General features: G+C 39.4%; 1 protein-coding gene and 1 long non-coding RNA gene across 2 annotated transcripts; both read left to right on the top strand.

Moving 5' to 3' along the window:
* The first annotated feature begins 620 nt into the window (after positions 1–620).
* Positions 621–7,543, top strand: LOC101486779 (interferon-induced protein 44). Its single transcript, XM_004573629.5, has 9 exons — positions 621–673; positions 1,234–1,280; positions 5,008–5,037; positions 5,151–5,184; positions 5,824–6,019; positions 6,272–6,424; positions 6,501–6,672; positions 6,772–6,872; positions 7,072–7,543. The coding sequence occupies exons 2-9, from the start codon at positions 1,253–1,255 to the stop codon at positions 7,234–7,236; spliced, it is 879 nt and encodes a 292-aa protein (XP_004573686.4). The 5' UTR covers positions 621–673; positions 1,234–1,252; the 3' UTR covers positions 7,237–7,543.
* Positions 7,544–10,696: 3,153 nt separating this feature from the next.
* LOC143415037 (uncharacterized) lies at positions 10,697–11,679 on the top strand. The gene is made up of 2 exons (XR_013095643.1): positions 10,697–10,825; positions 10,953–11,679. It is a non-coding gene; the product is annotated as an uncharacterized LOC143415037 (long non-coding RNA).
* The last annotated feature ends 2,671 nt before the right edge of the window (positions 11,680–14,350 follow it).

Genomic DNA, 14,350 nt, shown 5'->3' with positions numbered 1-14,350 from the left:
TATTTGGAGTTGTGGTTGCTCGTTTTCCTTTTGTTTGCTTTGTTCATTTGTCTCTTTTAATTCTATTTTTTTTTATACTTTTTCAACATGTTCAAAATAAAGATTCAATCAATCAATCAATCAATCAAGTTCAGAACTTTGAGCTTGCTGTATTAGTTCCTGGCAGTATTCACTTTTAATCCCACATACCCAATCTTTAGCTCCTCAGTGACAACCACGTTTGCACTTTTGGTTCAAACATACAGTTAAACTCCATGGTTTTGTTAGCACATGGAGATACTGTAGAATACATGTAGAGCGAGTTGGCTGAACTATAAAAAAAAAGCTCATGCTCAGATACTTTTTTCTTTCACTTCCAATAGTTCAAAACTTACATCTAGAACCAGGCATCGTATACACTGTGGTAATTATTATAGCATTAGTCATTAATTACCATGTATCTAAGAAGCCACTTTTGAATCAATAATTCCACTCTAAGAAATACAAGTGCATGACACATATAAACAAAGAAGTTAAAATCGCCTAGTGTGGACTATTTAGGGGGAAATTCATAGAAGTCACATGACCCAAATGAAACTGAAAGAATGCTTATACAAGAAAAGTCATACTCAGTCCGCATCAGTGCAGGAAACACCAGAGAACCAATATCTTCAGAGCACAATTGGATATTCAGGTATGCTAACATGTGTTATCATTTCAATACTGTTGGAAAAGTATGATTAAATTTATATTAATGCATATATAGGCATATAGTCCAATATCCTAAGTATCTATCTATATAGATACACAGACACAATGGTTTTAACTTGACGTGGCATTTTGAAGAGTCGCAGGGTGACTCAAGGCACTGCTCCTGGGTCACCCCTGACTTTGTGTTAAAGTAATACTAAAATTATAATGGAATTTCTGACCATCGGTATACCACAACTTAGTCCTTTCAACAGCCACTGAAAGTTAAAGGACCTAACTTATATGAGCCTTTTGAGATCTTCAAAACGTATTACTTTTCCAGGAACAGGAAGCTCAGTAAAGCGCCCCTCCGACAGCCAAGTATCCTTGGGCAAGATACTAACCCCAAGTTGCCTTCATCGGAGTGTGAATGTAGTTTAGTTTGCACTTGTGTTTAGAAGTGCTTGGGTGAATGAAACGTGTTATATACAGCGCTTTGAGTACTCCGGGAGTAGAAAAGTGCTATGTAAGAATCAATCCATTTACCATTTGTTTTATTCACAGGTGGTTGGTACAAAGAAACATGAAGAGATTATATAACTATGTTATGGGTAAGCTAATATCGTTTTTAATGTGACATTTTATGGATTAAATAGCTTTGATATTTTGGTTGTTTGTTTGTAGCTCTGCTTTAATAAGTTCATAAATGTCATTTTTATCATTTCCTCTCACTATGTTTTCCAGCATGTAAAGCTCTTTGGGCTGTTTGGCATATTATTGGTTTATACAAATCAAACCTGCTTGACTTGACTTACCAAGTAGCTTTTTGAGTGGTGTTCATAAAAGTTGCTAAAATATCAACTTTATTTGTAAATTGCCGTTTTTACGGAAGTGCGCGCCGTGTTTACCATAAAGCAGTGGCGGTCCTAGCCTGTTTGGCGGCCTGGGCGAACACTCCCTCTGGCGCTCACCCCCTCCCCCCACCTACACACCCACACATACATTATGGATTGTACATTAACATAAAACTTGCTGGAACCATACTGAATTTCACCAGAGAAACACACACATACATGAAGAGAGAGAGTATGCATACTATGCAAACGGCTACCAAACAGCCATCATAATTCGCCATACAATGAGAACAGGACAAATAAAGAACTGACAATGACTAATTAATATTGTGCTGAACACATGCTCTTTTCTGGAATATTCTCACTAATTTTCTTGATATTTATTTATAATCACCTCTGTTAAACCTTGATACAGTGGGGCAAAAAAGTATTTAGTCAGCCACCGATTGTGCAAGTTCCCCCCCCAAAATGATGACAGAGGTCAGTAATTTGCACCAGAGGTACACTTCAACCGTGAGAGACAGAATGTGAAAAAAAAATCCATGAATTCACATGGTAGGATTTGTAAAGAATTTATTCGTAAATCTGTATATATTAGTTCTATTTCTTAAATGTGTAAAATCTGTAACATAATGTATTGTTTGGAGTTTAGTCTGTTACTGTTACTATTTTTACCATTTCTTCTTGGAGCAACTGTAACTCAAGTTATTTCCTTAGGGATTAATAAAGTATTCTGAGTCTGATTGTTTCAGGATGACCTGCCATTATCCAATGACACATCTGCTTACCTGTATCTTTTGCTCGTTTCTCCTCCTCTTCTTTTCTCTTTTTTCTAAACTGAGGACCTGATGGCTTTGAACTTTTCTTGTCCATCTTGGTTTTAATTTTGCATTCCAGTATGAACACCCATCCCCCAACCCGAGGATCACCACAACATAACCTAACAGACCTACACCTTAGTTCACAGATTTGCTTTGTCTAGGGTTTATTTCTGGGATTCAAATCATGAATACATAATGGGCTTGGATTTACAACGTTATGAATGAAATCTGCTCTATTTAGAAGCAGTTGGCCCCACTCCCCTTTCGATGGGTTGTGTGTGTAAACTCAAACTGTAAATTATAAATTTTAAATTGTTATTGATCCCTTTACCCCGAGTCCTAAAGTGTATATTTATTTTCTTACTCTTCTTATATTTATAGTTTGTTTACTTGCACTGCTGTAACTGGAGCCTCGTCGTCTCGTCTCTCTATATACTGGACTGTATGTAGCGGAGATGACAATAACGTTTACTTTGACTTCAGCAGCGAGCAGGCGCACCGAGGGCTCTCGCGCTCACTTTTCGCGTATAGAATTTCGAAAGAACATCGGTGCAAATTATAAGTCTGTATCATAATGTCTGGTGTTTTCGTGTTTGTTGGTTTGTTTTAATTTTGTTTTATTTTGCGAGTTGGTTATTAGATGCTGCTCCAGCCAGCCAGAGAATCCCCCGGAGAGGGCGCACCTCGCAAACGGAGGGCGCCCTTACTCCCAGCGAATGGGCGATAGAAAACCGATCGGTGCCTATGCCATCCCCACTATGCGCTGGCATGACGTCGGGGCAGCATGAGTACTAGTATTTTTTTTTTTTTTTTTTTGCCGATGCCCGTGATGCCGCCCCCACCACGATGCTGCCCCGGGCAACCGCCCGTGTCGCCCGTATCAAAAACCTGTATATAACACAGCTTCGTAGACAGGGAAGAGAGACAGAAACGAACACACACACATCATGTACTTTTGATCTGAATGAGGCAAATGGTAAAATGCAGTTGGGCAAGTTACTAAAAAAGTTTTAACCCTCTGGGGTCCAAGTTATAATTGGCCATTTTTCACTACTTTTGATTTTACCTCAACATTTCACTGTTAAAAAATTACTTTGCCTTGTTTGGTATCATCCTTTTCAGCACAACCTCGCGTGTCTGAATTTACAGTTATGTTCTCATTTTGACAAACTGTATTAACACAATAGATCTAAAATCAGACAAAAAATATAAATTCCAAGTAGAAAAGGTTTTTACTGTAACAACCACAAACATGTTTATTGAATCATATTTCATAACTTTAAATGCAAATATAAATTGCCAGTTTTAAAATCATATGCACAAGTTTTGCAATCAAAGTTATTTGCATCCATTTACCTTTTACCCTTTTTTAAACAACCATTTCAAACTATTTACAGAACAATCAGCTGTTCTGCATTCAATAAGATGCTACACAAATTGTTTGTACCATTCCAAAAAAACAGTTTCTGTCCACTATAAAGGAGAACATCACAGCCTGATACCTGGAGACAGCAGTCACCTCATTGTTCTGACACACAACACAAAAAAATTAACTACACACTCCAAACATCACAAATCTCTCACATCTCAAAACTTGCTCTCTCTTTTTCTGCTCTCTCTCTCGCCACCACTCCTAAAATAACCCCCTCTTTCTAATTAACCAAATGTCATGTTGCCATAACATTTTTTGATTGGTCAACATGGTACATTTTTCCACCAACACGAAAGGGCTGTTTTTTGTTTTTTTATTTTTTGGTCATAAGCAGAGAGTGCTTGCTAGCGCTGTCCTTAGACAGTAAACTTGAGGAAAGTACTCGGAAAAAAAACGCCGCGTATATATTGTTTATCATGACTCTGGTTTTGTCACGGTCTGGGGATATGGGGAATGAGGACCCAGGCGCGGTGCTCTGTGTATGAACAGTGCGTTTATCTACAGTGATGGAAAAACATGACAATAAATCCCGTGCTCTCCCGACTCCCGTGACGTGTCCTCTTCCCAGTGTTAGTGCTCCTGTCTCCGCTTCTCTGTGATGAGCACCCCGTGCTCGCTGCCCTCTTGTCTCCCGCTACTCCTGGGGACATAAGAGAGAGGCAGCTGTCAGACACACAATAATGCAGGAGACTCAAACTAAGAACTGGTCAAGAGACTAACGTGAAGCCACGCAATGATCCAGCATCGGAGAGATTGGCTTACCACGACTACTTTATTCTTTCTGAGTCAAACAGCAGCACTCATGCGATTGTTTTGCCCCCTTAGCTCCAGGTGTTAGAAAGTGATCGTCGGGCAGAAAGTGATTACCGCCTGCGGGAGCGCGCAGCTGCTTAAAGCTGTAGCGCCCAGATTACTTATAGCCTCTTATGTGCGAATGATATAAGATGCAGTAAGCTGAAGACAGCTTCAACCGTCTGTTTGTTGAAAAATAGTAACGGACCGCATTTTCTTGTTAGTAACGGTAACTGCGTTGTAACGATAGGAAGTAATTAGTTAGATTATTCGTTACTGAAAAAAGTAACGCCGTTAGTAACGCTGTTACTTGTAACGCCGTTATTCCCATCACTGCTAAGATGTAATTTCATATATTGGAATAAAAAATAAAACTGACACTGAATATGGAAAAGTGTTACTAGCATGTTGACATGAACATGTCATATTTTAATTGCAGGTACTATTCCACCTCCTCCTTCACCTCCTCGTAAGAAATAATATAAAATTGTTTAAGCATTAAGATAAAACAGACACATAATAATGAAAAATTAATTTAAACAATTCCCTTCTGTTGTGATTCACACAATGTTCACTTTACAGTTTTACAGAAAGAAGAAAGGAACATCCCATGGACGTGAGTATTAAGGCTGTGGTTCCTTCTTTGTGTTTTACAAGTTCAATGTGACTTGTGTTATTTATACATGATTGTTATTAGATGTCAATGTCAGACCAGATTATATAATATATAAATGTATCAATAGAAAGATTCAAAACTCCACTGTGCAGCTGTCTCATTAGCAAAATATCATAGTTCTGAATGTGCACTGAATGCTAAAATAAATGTATTAAATTAGAGATTTAAGATTAATCATTTTCTGCAGTTGTTTCTCACTTGCCTCTTGCTGTTATACTTCTTATAATCTTAATTTATCACCATCACATTTTCCTCTAATATAAAGGGCCTTGAGGCGGCTGTTGTTGTGATTTGGCGCTATATAAATAAAACTGAATTCAATTGAATTAAATCAGGCCAATGACATGTGCAAAGATGCCTGAGTTATCAATAATAACCACCATCATGATGCTAATTTTTTGTGACTCTGTTTTTAGGTATTATCAAGCGAGCCAATGCAAACCTGACCATTTTCAGTCTGGCTTGGTAGTACAGCCCTCAAGTGTTTTGTTTGTTTGTGTTATTTTGCGTTTGTTCATAACACTGTTGTGTAAATTGTAAGTAACAAACTAACTGCTATTGTAATTTCCTAATGAACAGTGAAAGAGAGCGAGACCTGCAGCTTGTCAGAGATTACAAGCCTCACAAAGATGTCCAGCATCTCAGAATCCTGCTTTATGGACCACCAGGTGCTGGAAAGTCCAGCTTCATCAACTCTGTCGACAGTGTTTTAAGAGGCAAAATCGCAATTCGAGCTTCGGCAGACGCAATCTCTAGAGATAGTTTCACCATTGCAGTAAGTATGAGGAGGCATCTCCTCTAAAGACAGTTGCTGTTAGAGGCTTGCATGAAAAAAAACCTTTCCTACAAGATTTTCTAGGACTACAGGAACGCACTGCAGTGGTAACTGCTTTGTAGACTATAAAGCTAACTATAAAAAGATTAAAAAAATAGTACAACTAGTGTATAAATTATTATGCAAATGAAAGCTGTTTAGAGTCTTTAGTATGTGGCGCTAATATAACAACACCAAATTTTTTATTTACAGCACAAAACATATAAAATTCAGAAAGGAAATCCAGAAACTTTTTATCCTTTTGTCTTCACTGACACCATGGGCCTTGAGAAGGGCGCTAAGGGAGGAATTCATGTAGAAGACATCAAACTCACCATGAGTGGGCATGTAAATGAAGGTTACAGGGTATGGCATCTTCATTCAGATGCTTGTACACAAACTGTATCATGCAAAAGGTTTTAGTGATTTTTCTTTTTACCAGTTCAATCCCACATCTCCATTGCCTAAAACGGATCCTAACTACAGAAGCTCCTCCACTTTAGATGACAAAGCCCACATTCTGGTTTTAGTCCTTCGTGCTGACACAGTGAGCATGATCGATGCTGAAATTGTGACAAAGATGAAAGGTGTCAGAGCAGCAGCTCATGACAAAGGTGAGAGCAGATGTTGTTCTAAGAGCATGTATGATGTCACCAATTTAGATGCTATAAAAACATGACATAAAATGATTGCATTGGTTTCTGTATTGGCAGGGATCCCACAAATAGCTCTCATCACTAAAATTGATGAAGCCTGTCCTGAAGTCAAAAAAGACATAAAGAACGCCTACAAGAGCAAGCACATGAATAAGCTGGTATGTTCAAAGAAGTAACTTTCATGCATTTGTAGACAGTTTACACATGAATGTAACATCTGTAATTCAGTTGTAGTATATTTGTACAGAAACCTCAGCTGGAATCAATACAAATAATTCAAGAAGTAATTTATAATTATGTCACTAGTGCAACAATACAGATTCAGTTTTCTTAAAATGTAATTTTGTTTAAACTTAGATGGAAACAGTGAGCATGAACCTGGGTATTCCACTGAACTGCATCTTCCTCGTGAAGAACTACCACACAGAGATTGAGACGGAGAACGATGTGGATTCACTGATACTGAGTGTACTGAAAAAGATCATTGACTATGGAGAGGACTACCTGAATGACTTAAAATAGATAGAAAATAAAAAAAATGTCAGTAGTTTCAGTTATTCTTTGGGTGATTTTGCTTTTCCATTGTTACAATCACAGTCACACAAAATGTAAATTTCATCAAAAACTTTAGCATACTGATTTTTGTCTCATTCTTATTTTATTTCACTTTTTTGTCTTGCAAATAGAATCCAAATAAACTTCAGGGTGTTTATTTTTGTGTTATTTACTGTATATTCAAAACATTAATTCTAGGAAGATTGATAGATATATGCATCTAACCTGCTGTGTAACTCAAATAAATCATTGTGAGACTTTACCCTGTGAATATGTGGGTTAACACAGTAAATCCTAATTTTGCTAAAAAAAAAAAAAAAACAAGGTCAAAAGCTAAAAAGATACATTCATAGATGGAATCGTCTCACCTTTTTTTCATCTTGGGACGTGGGCAGGATGGGATGGCTGTCGTTTTATTCATCTGCGGATGCACCTGCCTGCTGCCCAAGTGGTACAACAAATACTGTACCTCCTCCTGTCCATCCACACACTTCTTTGGGTCGGCCGTGAGTCCTGCCATGAACAGTAAAAAGGAAACAAACATGAAATGAGAACTAAGAATCTTGCGCTAAACCACGAATGGCTAGGCGAGACATAACATGACGTGGCTATAAAACAAGGCGCTTACACAGCAACTGCGGAAGAAGTGACACCAAGCAGGAAAACACAGGGCTTTAGTACACAGAGGGGGAACGAGGGAAATGAGGCACAGGAGGAGAGCACAGCTGGGAGTAATCAAAAGTGATGAGACCAAGGGGAAGCAAAACTCAATACATTAGTGATGTGTCGGTCGCGAACGAAATGGCCGGTTCTTTGACGTGAACGACGCAAGCCAGCTCCTTATCTTACCCTCTCTCGCACTTTTTTCCACTTCACTCTGCATGCGAGCCTTGTGCTTTGCGCTGGGCAGAGGGGGGAGGGGCGGAAACACAGGAACAGAGCAGGAGGGAGAGACAGAGAGAAAGAGAGCCAGGGACAACATCACATTAGACAACTATTTTCAGTTGCAGATAATAAAGGATACAGAAAGTTTATTCACTCAGGCCCATATGACAGAGAATGTGCATCTTCTTTTTGTTTTCATATTTTAATTTATATTTAATTGTGTTGTGGTTTGCAGTGTTTTGTGCTGTTTCACTTTAAATTTGTTTAAAAGGAAAAAGATGAACATTTAAATAGTTAAAAGTTGAAATGTGAATAGTTGGTTTTTGTATTATATGATTTATTTATTACATTTTATGTGGAGTGAATAAATGAAAGTATATTTACGGTGGCCCCTAGAAACAAAGCACGTTCAAACTCCAAAACGCGTAAAAACTGAAAAACACGTAAAAATTCCAAAACACGTACAAAACACAACACAAGTGCTCCCGGATGCTAGGCGCAGTGTTGAGCTTTTGTTACCTAGTGGCTACACAAGCCAGCAAGTACCAATGACCGGATTTGGTGTGTGGTAGTAACAGGTAAATGAACATTTTTTTTTAAATTATTTGAATATATATTAGTGCTTGTGTATAAATACACAAATAATACACATATGCTTTCAATTGTGTAATTTAAGTGATCTAGGTAGCTCTGTTTTGGAAGTTCAGTTGACGCAAGAAATGTGTTTTGGAGTTGGTTCGTGCTTTTTGGAGTTTGTACATGCTTTGTCTCTAGGGGCCACCGCATATATTTATATATAAACTTATATAAATAAAACCACTTTTTTTACATTACTAATTCCTTTTGTGCATAATTTTATTTTGTTAATAATAAATTAATTAAAGCAACAAAACAACCTAAAGAGCCGGTTCGGAGCCGAAAGAGCCGGCTCTTTTCAGTGAGCCGAACCGAAAGAGCCGGTTCTCTAAAAAGAGCTGGAAATCCCATCACTACAAGGGGAAGCAAAACTCAATACATTAGTGATGTGTCGGTTGCGAACGAAATGGCTCTTAGAGCCAACTCTTTGTGTCACGCCTGGCGTAGCAGACGTGTGGAATGGAGATAAGGACCCAAGATGCGGACTGCTAAGTAGTGAGTGAGCTTTAACAAAAGGTGAAATAAAGCACAACAGGAAAGAGGGAGAGGAACAGAACAGAAAATACTCTAAATTGGGAAAACTAAAATTTAACACAAAGCCAGAACACAAACGAGGGTACCTTGCAGGGAGAATCACCAGGAAGACGGAGGAACAAATACGGAATAAAGCCGACGAACCAGCAACTAACAGAGGCAGACACGAGGTTTACAGTTTTTCTCGATTGCTTAAACACTATAACCAGGCTTTTAAACTAAAATTTCAAAACCGTAACGCTATTTTTCAAAAAGCTCACCCATTTCCCTGAACTATAAACACTATTCCCTGCTTTGACACATGAGTCAAATTTGGTGAACTGTTACTGCAAAACTCTACACACAAATCCCTACATTTTTCAGTGCTTACACCATGTAGTCATTTAGAAAGCACTAGCATTCAATAATGTTAACTTAAGTCAGCATAGCTTGAGCTCAATTAGCACACAATTAACCAGGTGGAAACACTAGGAGTCAAAATTTATCACACACCAATCAGAACCTTCGATGGATAGATAAAAGGGCCAAAGTCAGCTCATTCAGGTTTGAAACAATGGATCCAAAGAGATGCAAAGGAAGAGGACGTGGTGGAGAAAGAGGATGTGTTGAAGGAGGAGGACGTGGTGGAGGAAGAGGACATGGTGAAAGAGGAGGACGTGGTGAAAGAGGAGGACGTGGTGAAAGAGGAGGACGTGGTGGAGGAAGAGGACGTGGTGAAAGAGGAGGAGGAGGAGGTGGTCTAGGACAACAGGAAGGTGGTGGAGGAGGAGGAGGACGTGGTGAAGGAGGTGGAGGTGGAGGTGGTCTAGGACAACAGGAAGGTGGTGGAGGAGGAGGGAGAGGTGGAGGAGGAGGAGGACGTGGTGAAGGAGGTGGAGGTGGAGAACGACGGCGACAAGGAAGGGGAAGAGCAAGGGCAAGAAGACAGTCAGTCTCGGATGAAATTCGAGCCACTTTAGTTGACCATGTCCTTGTCCATGGGATGACTATGAGGGAGGCTGGGCAACGAGTACAACCAAATTTGAGTCGCTTCACTGTTGCCTCCATCATCAGAACCTTCAGGGAGGAAAACAGGTAGGTGTACTTGCAGTAAGACTGCTTTGTACAGTAACTTTTAAGTTACTGAACTTATGTTTCTTGAGTTTCAGTATGTTTCCATTATTTTCCTGTAAAAAGAATGTGTGACAGTTACAGTAATGAGTGCTTCTATTTTTGTAGGACACAGAGACGACCACCTGGTGGAGGCAGGTTAAGGCTTTTGTTGGAGGAGCAAGAGAGGGAACTTGTAAACATGGTAATTGCAAATAATGTAATCTGCCTGCAAGAGATTCAAAGGAGAGTGATTGAGGATGATCATCTTTTTCGAGGCATACATGCCATCAGCCTCTCCACAATTGACCGCATCCTCCGAAAGAATCAATTCCGGATGAAACAGGCATACCGAGTCCCTTTCGAACGAAACTCTGACAGAGTGAAAAACCAACGTGTGGAATATGTTCAGGTATGAGTTTTGATACTGTATAAAGTATTGTGTACCATCACAGCATGGCAGTTTATGCTGCCATTTCAGCACTCTTGAACTGTGGTTCAGGGTACCGATTGACTCTACTGTGTTATGTGTTTTGCAGAGAATCTTTGAGATTGAAGGACGGCCTGTTCCCCATGAAATAATCTTTGTGGATGAGGCAGGTTTTAACCTGACCAAAAGAAGGAAAAGGGGGAGGAACATAATTGGCCATCGGGCTATTGTAAATGTCCCTGGTCAGCGTGGAGGGAATGTCACTATGTGCGCAGCCATCAGCCAACGAGGGGTACTCCACCGCCATGCCGTACTAGGACCCTATAACACTATGCTTCTCCTTGCTTTTCTTGATGGTTTAAGACAACATATGTTCCAGCTGGACTACAGGGAACCAGCACAGCCAGAGCAGCCTCACTACGTTGTTGTGTGGGATAACGTCAGCTTCCATCGCGCTGCTCTGGTTCGTGACTGGTTTACCAATAACCCAAGGTTTTCTAATATCTTTCTGCCTGCATACTCTCCCTTTCTAAACCCGATAGAGGAGTTATTTTCGGCATGGCGGTGGAAAGTGTATGACCGAGAACCTTATGTCCGTGTTCACCTCCTTCAGGCCATGGAAGAAGCCTGCCTAGACATATCAGTAGATGCATGCCAGGGGTGGATCAGGCATGCAAGAGGATTTTACCCCCGCTGCCTGGCTAGGGCCAATATAGCCTGTGATGTGGATGAGATTCTCTGGCCTGACCCAGACCAAAGACAAGATGCTGAGGTGGAATAATGTTTTTTGGTGTGTGTTGTACTGTATAGTACATGAATAAAAATGTGCCACTGTACATACATTGGTTGCGTCTTTTGTGTTTATCATGTGAAAAGGTTTTTGAAGGGGAGAACCATAAGCAACCTAATTGTTTTGGAACTATTGTTTTGAATTAATTGTACCAGTGTGCAAAACTCTGTTGTAGTGTGTGTGTTTTTGAGGGCTTGTGTTTGATGTCTGAGGGCAAAGTTTGGTTTTTCAGCAAGAGTGAATAGTTTTGAGTGTAGAGCTTTATTTTGACCTGAAAATAGGATATTTGGGAAATTGAGTGAGATGTTATGGATTTGTGTTTACTGTTGTGAGAATATGAGGCATAGTTTCAAGAAATGTGTTTTAGCAATCGAGAAAAACTGTAATAGGCTGGTGTGAAAAATTGCGGCCACGCCGCCCCCTCGGCCTGTGCTTCGAGGTTTCTGGTAGTTAGAATGACTCGGGGGTGTTGATTCATTTAAACAAACATAATCATCCTGCTGGAACCAGGTTTCCGTAAGGCGGCGTAAATCAATTTGTTGATCACATGACCACTTTAAGATGACAAAGCAACAAGGTGATATATACCAGTTTTTAAATTGTGTTGATAGGCCAAGTAAAACCAGAGTCATGATAAACAATATATATACGTTTTTTTCCTGAATACTTTCATCATGTGTAGTGTCTAAGGACAGCGCTAGCAAGCACTCTCTGCTTATCACCAAAAAATGAAAAAAACAAAACAAAAAACAGCCCTTTTGTTTTGGTGGAAAAATGCACCATGTCAACCACTAAAAAAATGATATGGCAACATAACATTTGGTTGGGAAGTTTTAGGAGCGACTGTGAGAGAGAAAGAAAGAAAACAGAAAAAGAGAGAGAGCGCGAGTTTTGAGATGTGAGATATTTGTGATGTTTAGCATGTTTGGAGTGTGTAGTTAATGTGTTGTCTTGTGTAGTTAGTGTGTAGTGTTGTGGATAGTTTTGTGTTGCCTTGATTGTATTTATTCTTTTAAAAAGCAGCTTAAGACTCATTTATTTAGATTGGCTTTTAATTAGATTTGTTCTGTGTGTTTTATTATTAATGTATTTTATGTATTTCTGTTTTATATTACTGTGAAGCACTTTGTGGTTTTTATCTTGTGAAAAGTGCTATATAAATAAATTGATTTGATTTGTGTGCAAGAACAATGAGGCGACTGTTGTCTCCAGGTAGAAAACAGGAGTGACACACCTGCTGCTCTCGGACCTGCAGGTATCAGGCTGTGATGTTCTCCTTTATAGTGGACAGAAATTGTTTTTGTGGAGAGGCACAAATAATTTGTGTGGCATCTTATTGAATGCAGAACAACTGATTGTTCTGTAAATAGTTTGAAATGGTTATTTAAAAAAAAGGGTAAAAGGTAAATGGCTACAAATAACTTTGTTGTTTGCAAAACTTGTGCATAGGATTTTAAAACTGACAATTTATATTTGCATTTAAATTTATGAAATATGATTCATTAAACATGTTTGTGGTTGTTACAGTAAAAAAATATAACTTTCTACTCAGATGTTATGTTTTTTGTCTGATTTTAGATCAATTGTGTTAATGCAGTATGTCAAAATGAGAACATAACTGTAAATTCAGACACGTGAGGTTGTTCTGAAAAGAATGATACCAAACAAGGCAAAGTAAATAGTTTTTAAAGGTTAAATGTAGAGGCCAAATCAAAATTAGTCAAAGTCAAAGTGGCCAATTATACCTTGTACCTTTGAAAGTTAAACAAGTAATGCAATAGTTGCTTTTCAAGTAACTAGTAACTATGATTAATTACTTTTTCAAAGTAACTTGCCCAACACTGGTGGTGGGTGGCCGCGGTCCTGGAATCCCTGAGGTAGGCAGATAAGGACCCAAGAAGACCCTGAAGGTTCTGATGATGGAGGCAACAGTGAAGCGACTCAAATTTGGTTGTACTCGTTGCCCAGCCTCCCTCATAGTCATCCCATGGACAAGGACATGGTCAACTAAAGTGGCTCGAATTTCATCCGAGACTGACTGTCTTCTTGCCCTTGCTCTTCCCCTTCCTTGTCGCCGTCGTTCTCCACCTCCACCTCCTTCACCACGTCCTCCTCCTCCTCCACCACCTTCCTGTTGTCCTAGACCACCTCCTCCTCCTCCTCTTTCACCACGTCCTCTTCCTCCACCACGTCCTCCTCTTTCACCACGTCCTCCTCTTTCACCACGTCCTCCTCTTTCACCATGTCCTCTTCCTCCACCACGTCCTCCTCCTTCAACACATCCTCTTTCTCCACCACGTCCTCTTCCTTTGCATCTCTTTGGATCCATTGTTTCAAACCTGAATGAGCTGACTTTGGCCCTTTTATCTATCCATCGAAGGTTCTGATTGGTGTGTGATAAATTTTGACTCCTAGTGTTTCCACCTGGTTAATTGTGTGCTAATTGAGCTCAAGCTATGCTGACTTAAGTTAACATTATTGAATGCTAGTGCTTTCTAAATGACTACATGGTGTAAGCACTGAAAAATGTAGGGATTTGTGTGTAGAGTTTTGCAGTAACAGTTCACCAAATTTGACTCATGTGTCAAAGCAGGGAATAGTGTTTATAGTTCAGGGAAATGGGTGAGCTTTTTGAAAAATAGCGTTACGGTTTTGAAATTTTAGTTTAAAAGCCTGGTTATAGTGTTTAAGCAATCGAGAAAAACTGTAAACCTCGT

Source organism: Maylandia zebra, linkage group LG23 (genome assembly GCF_041146795.1).
Source record: "Maylandia zebra isolate NMK-2024a linkage group LG23, Mzebra_GT3a, whole genome shotgun sequence".
Taxonomy (NCBI): Eukaryota; Metazoa; Chordata; class Actinopteri; order Cichliformes; family Cichlidae; genus Maylandia; species Maylandia zebra.
Note: the sequence above shows the minus strand (reverse complement) of the source record. Positions and strands in the feature narration are given on the sequence as shown.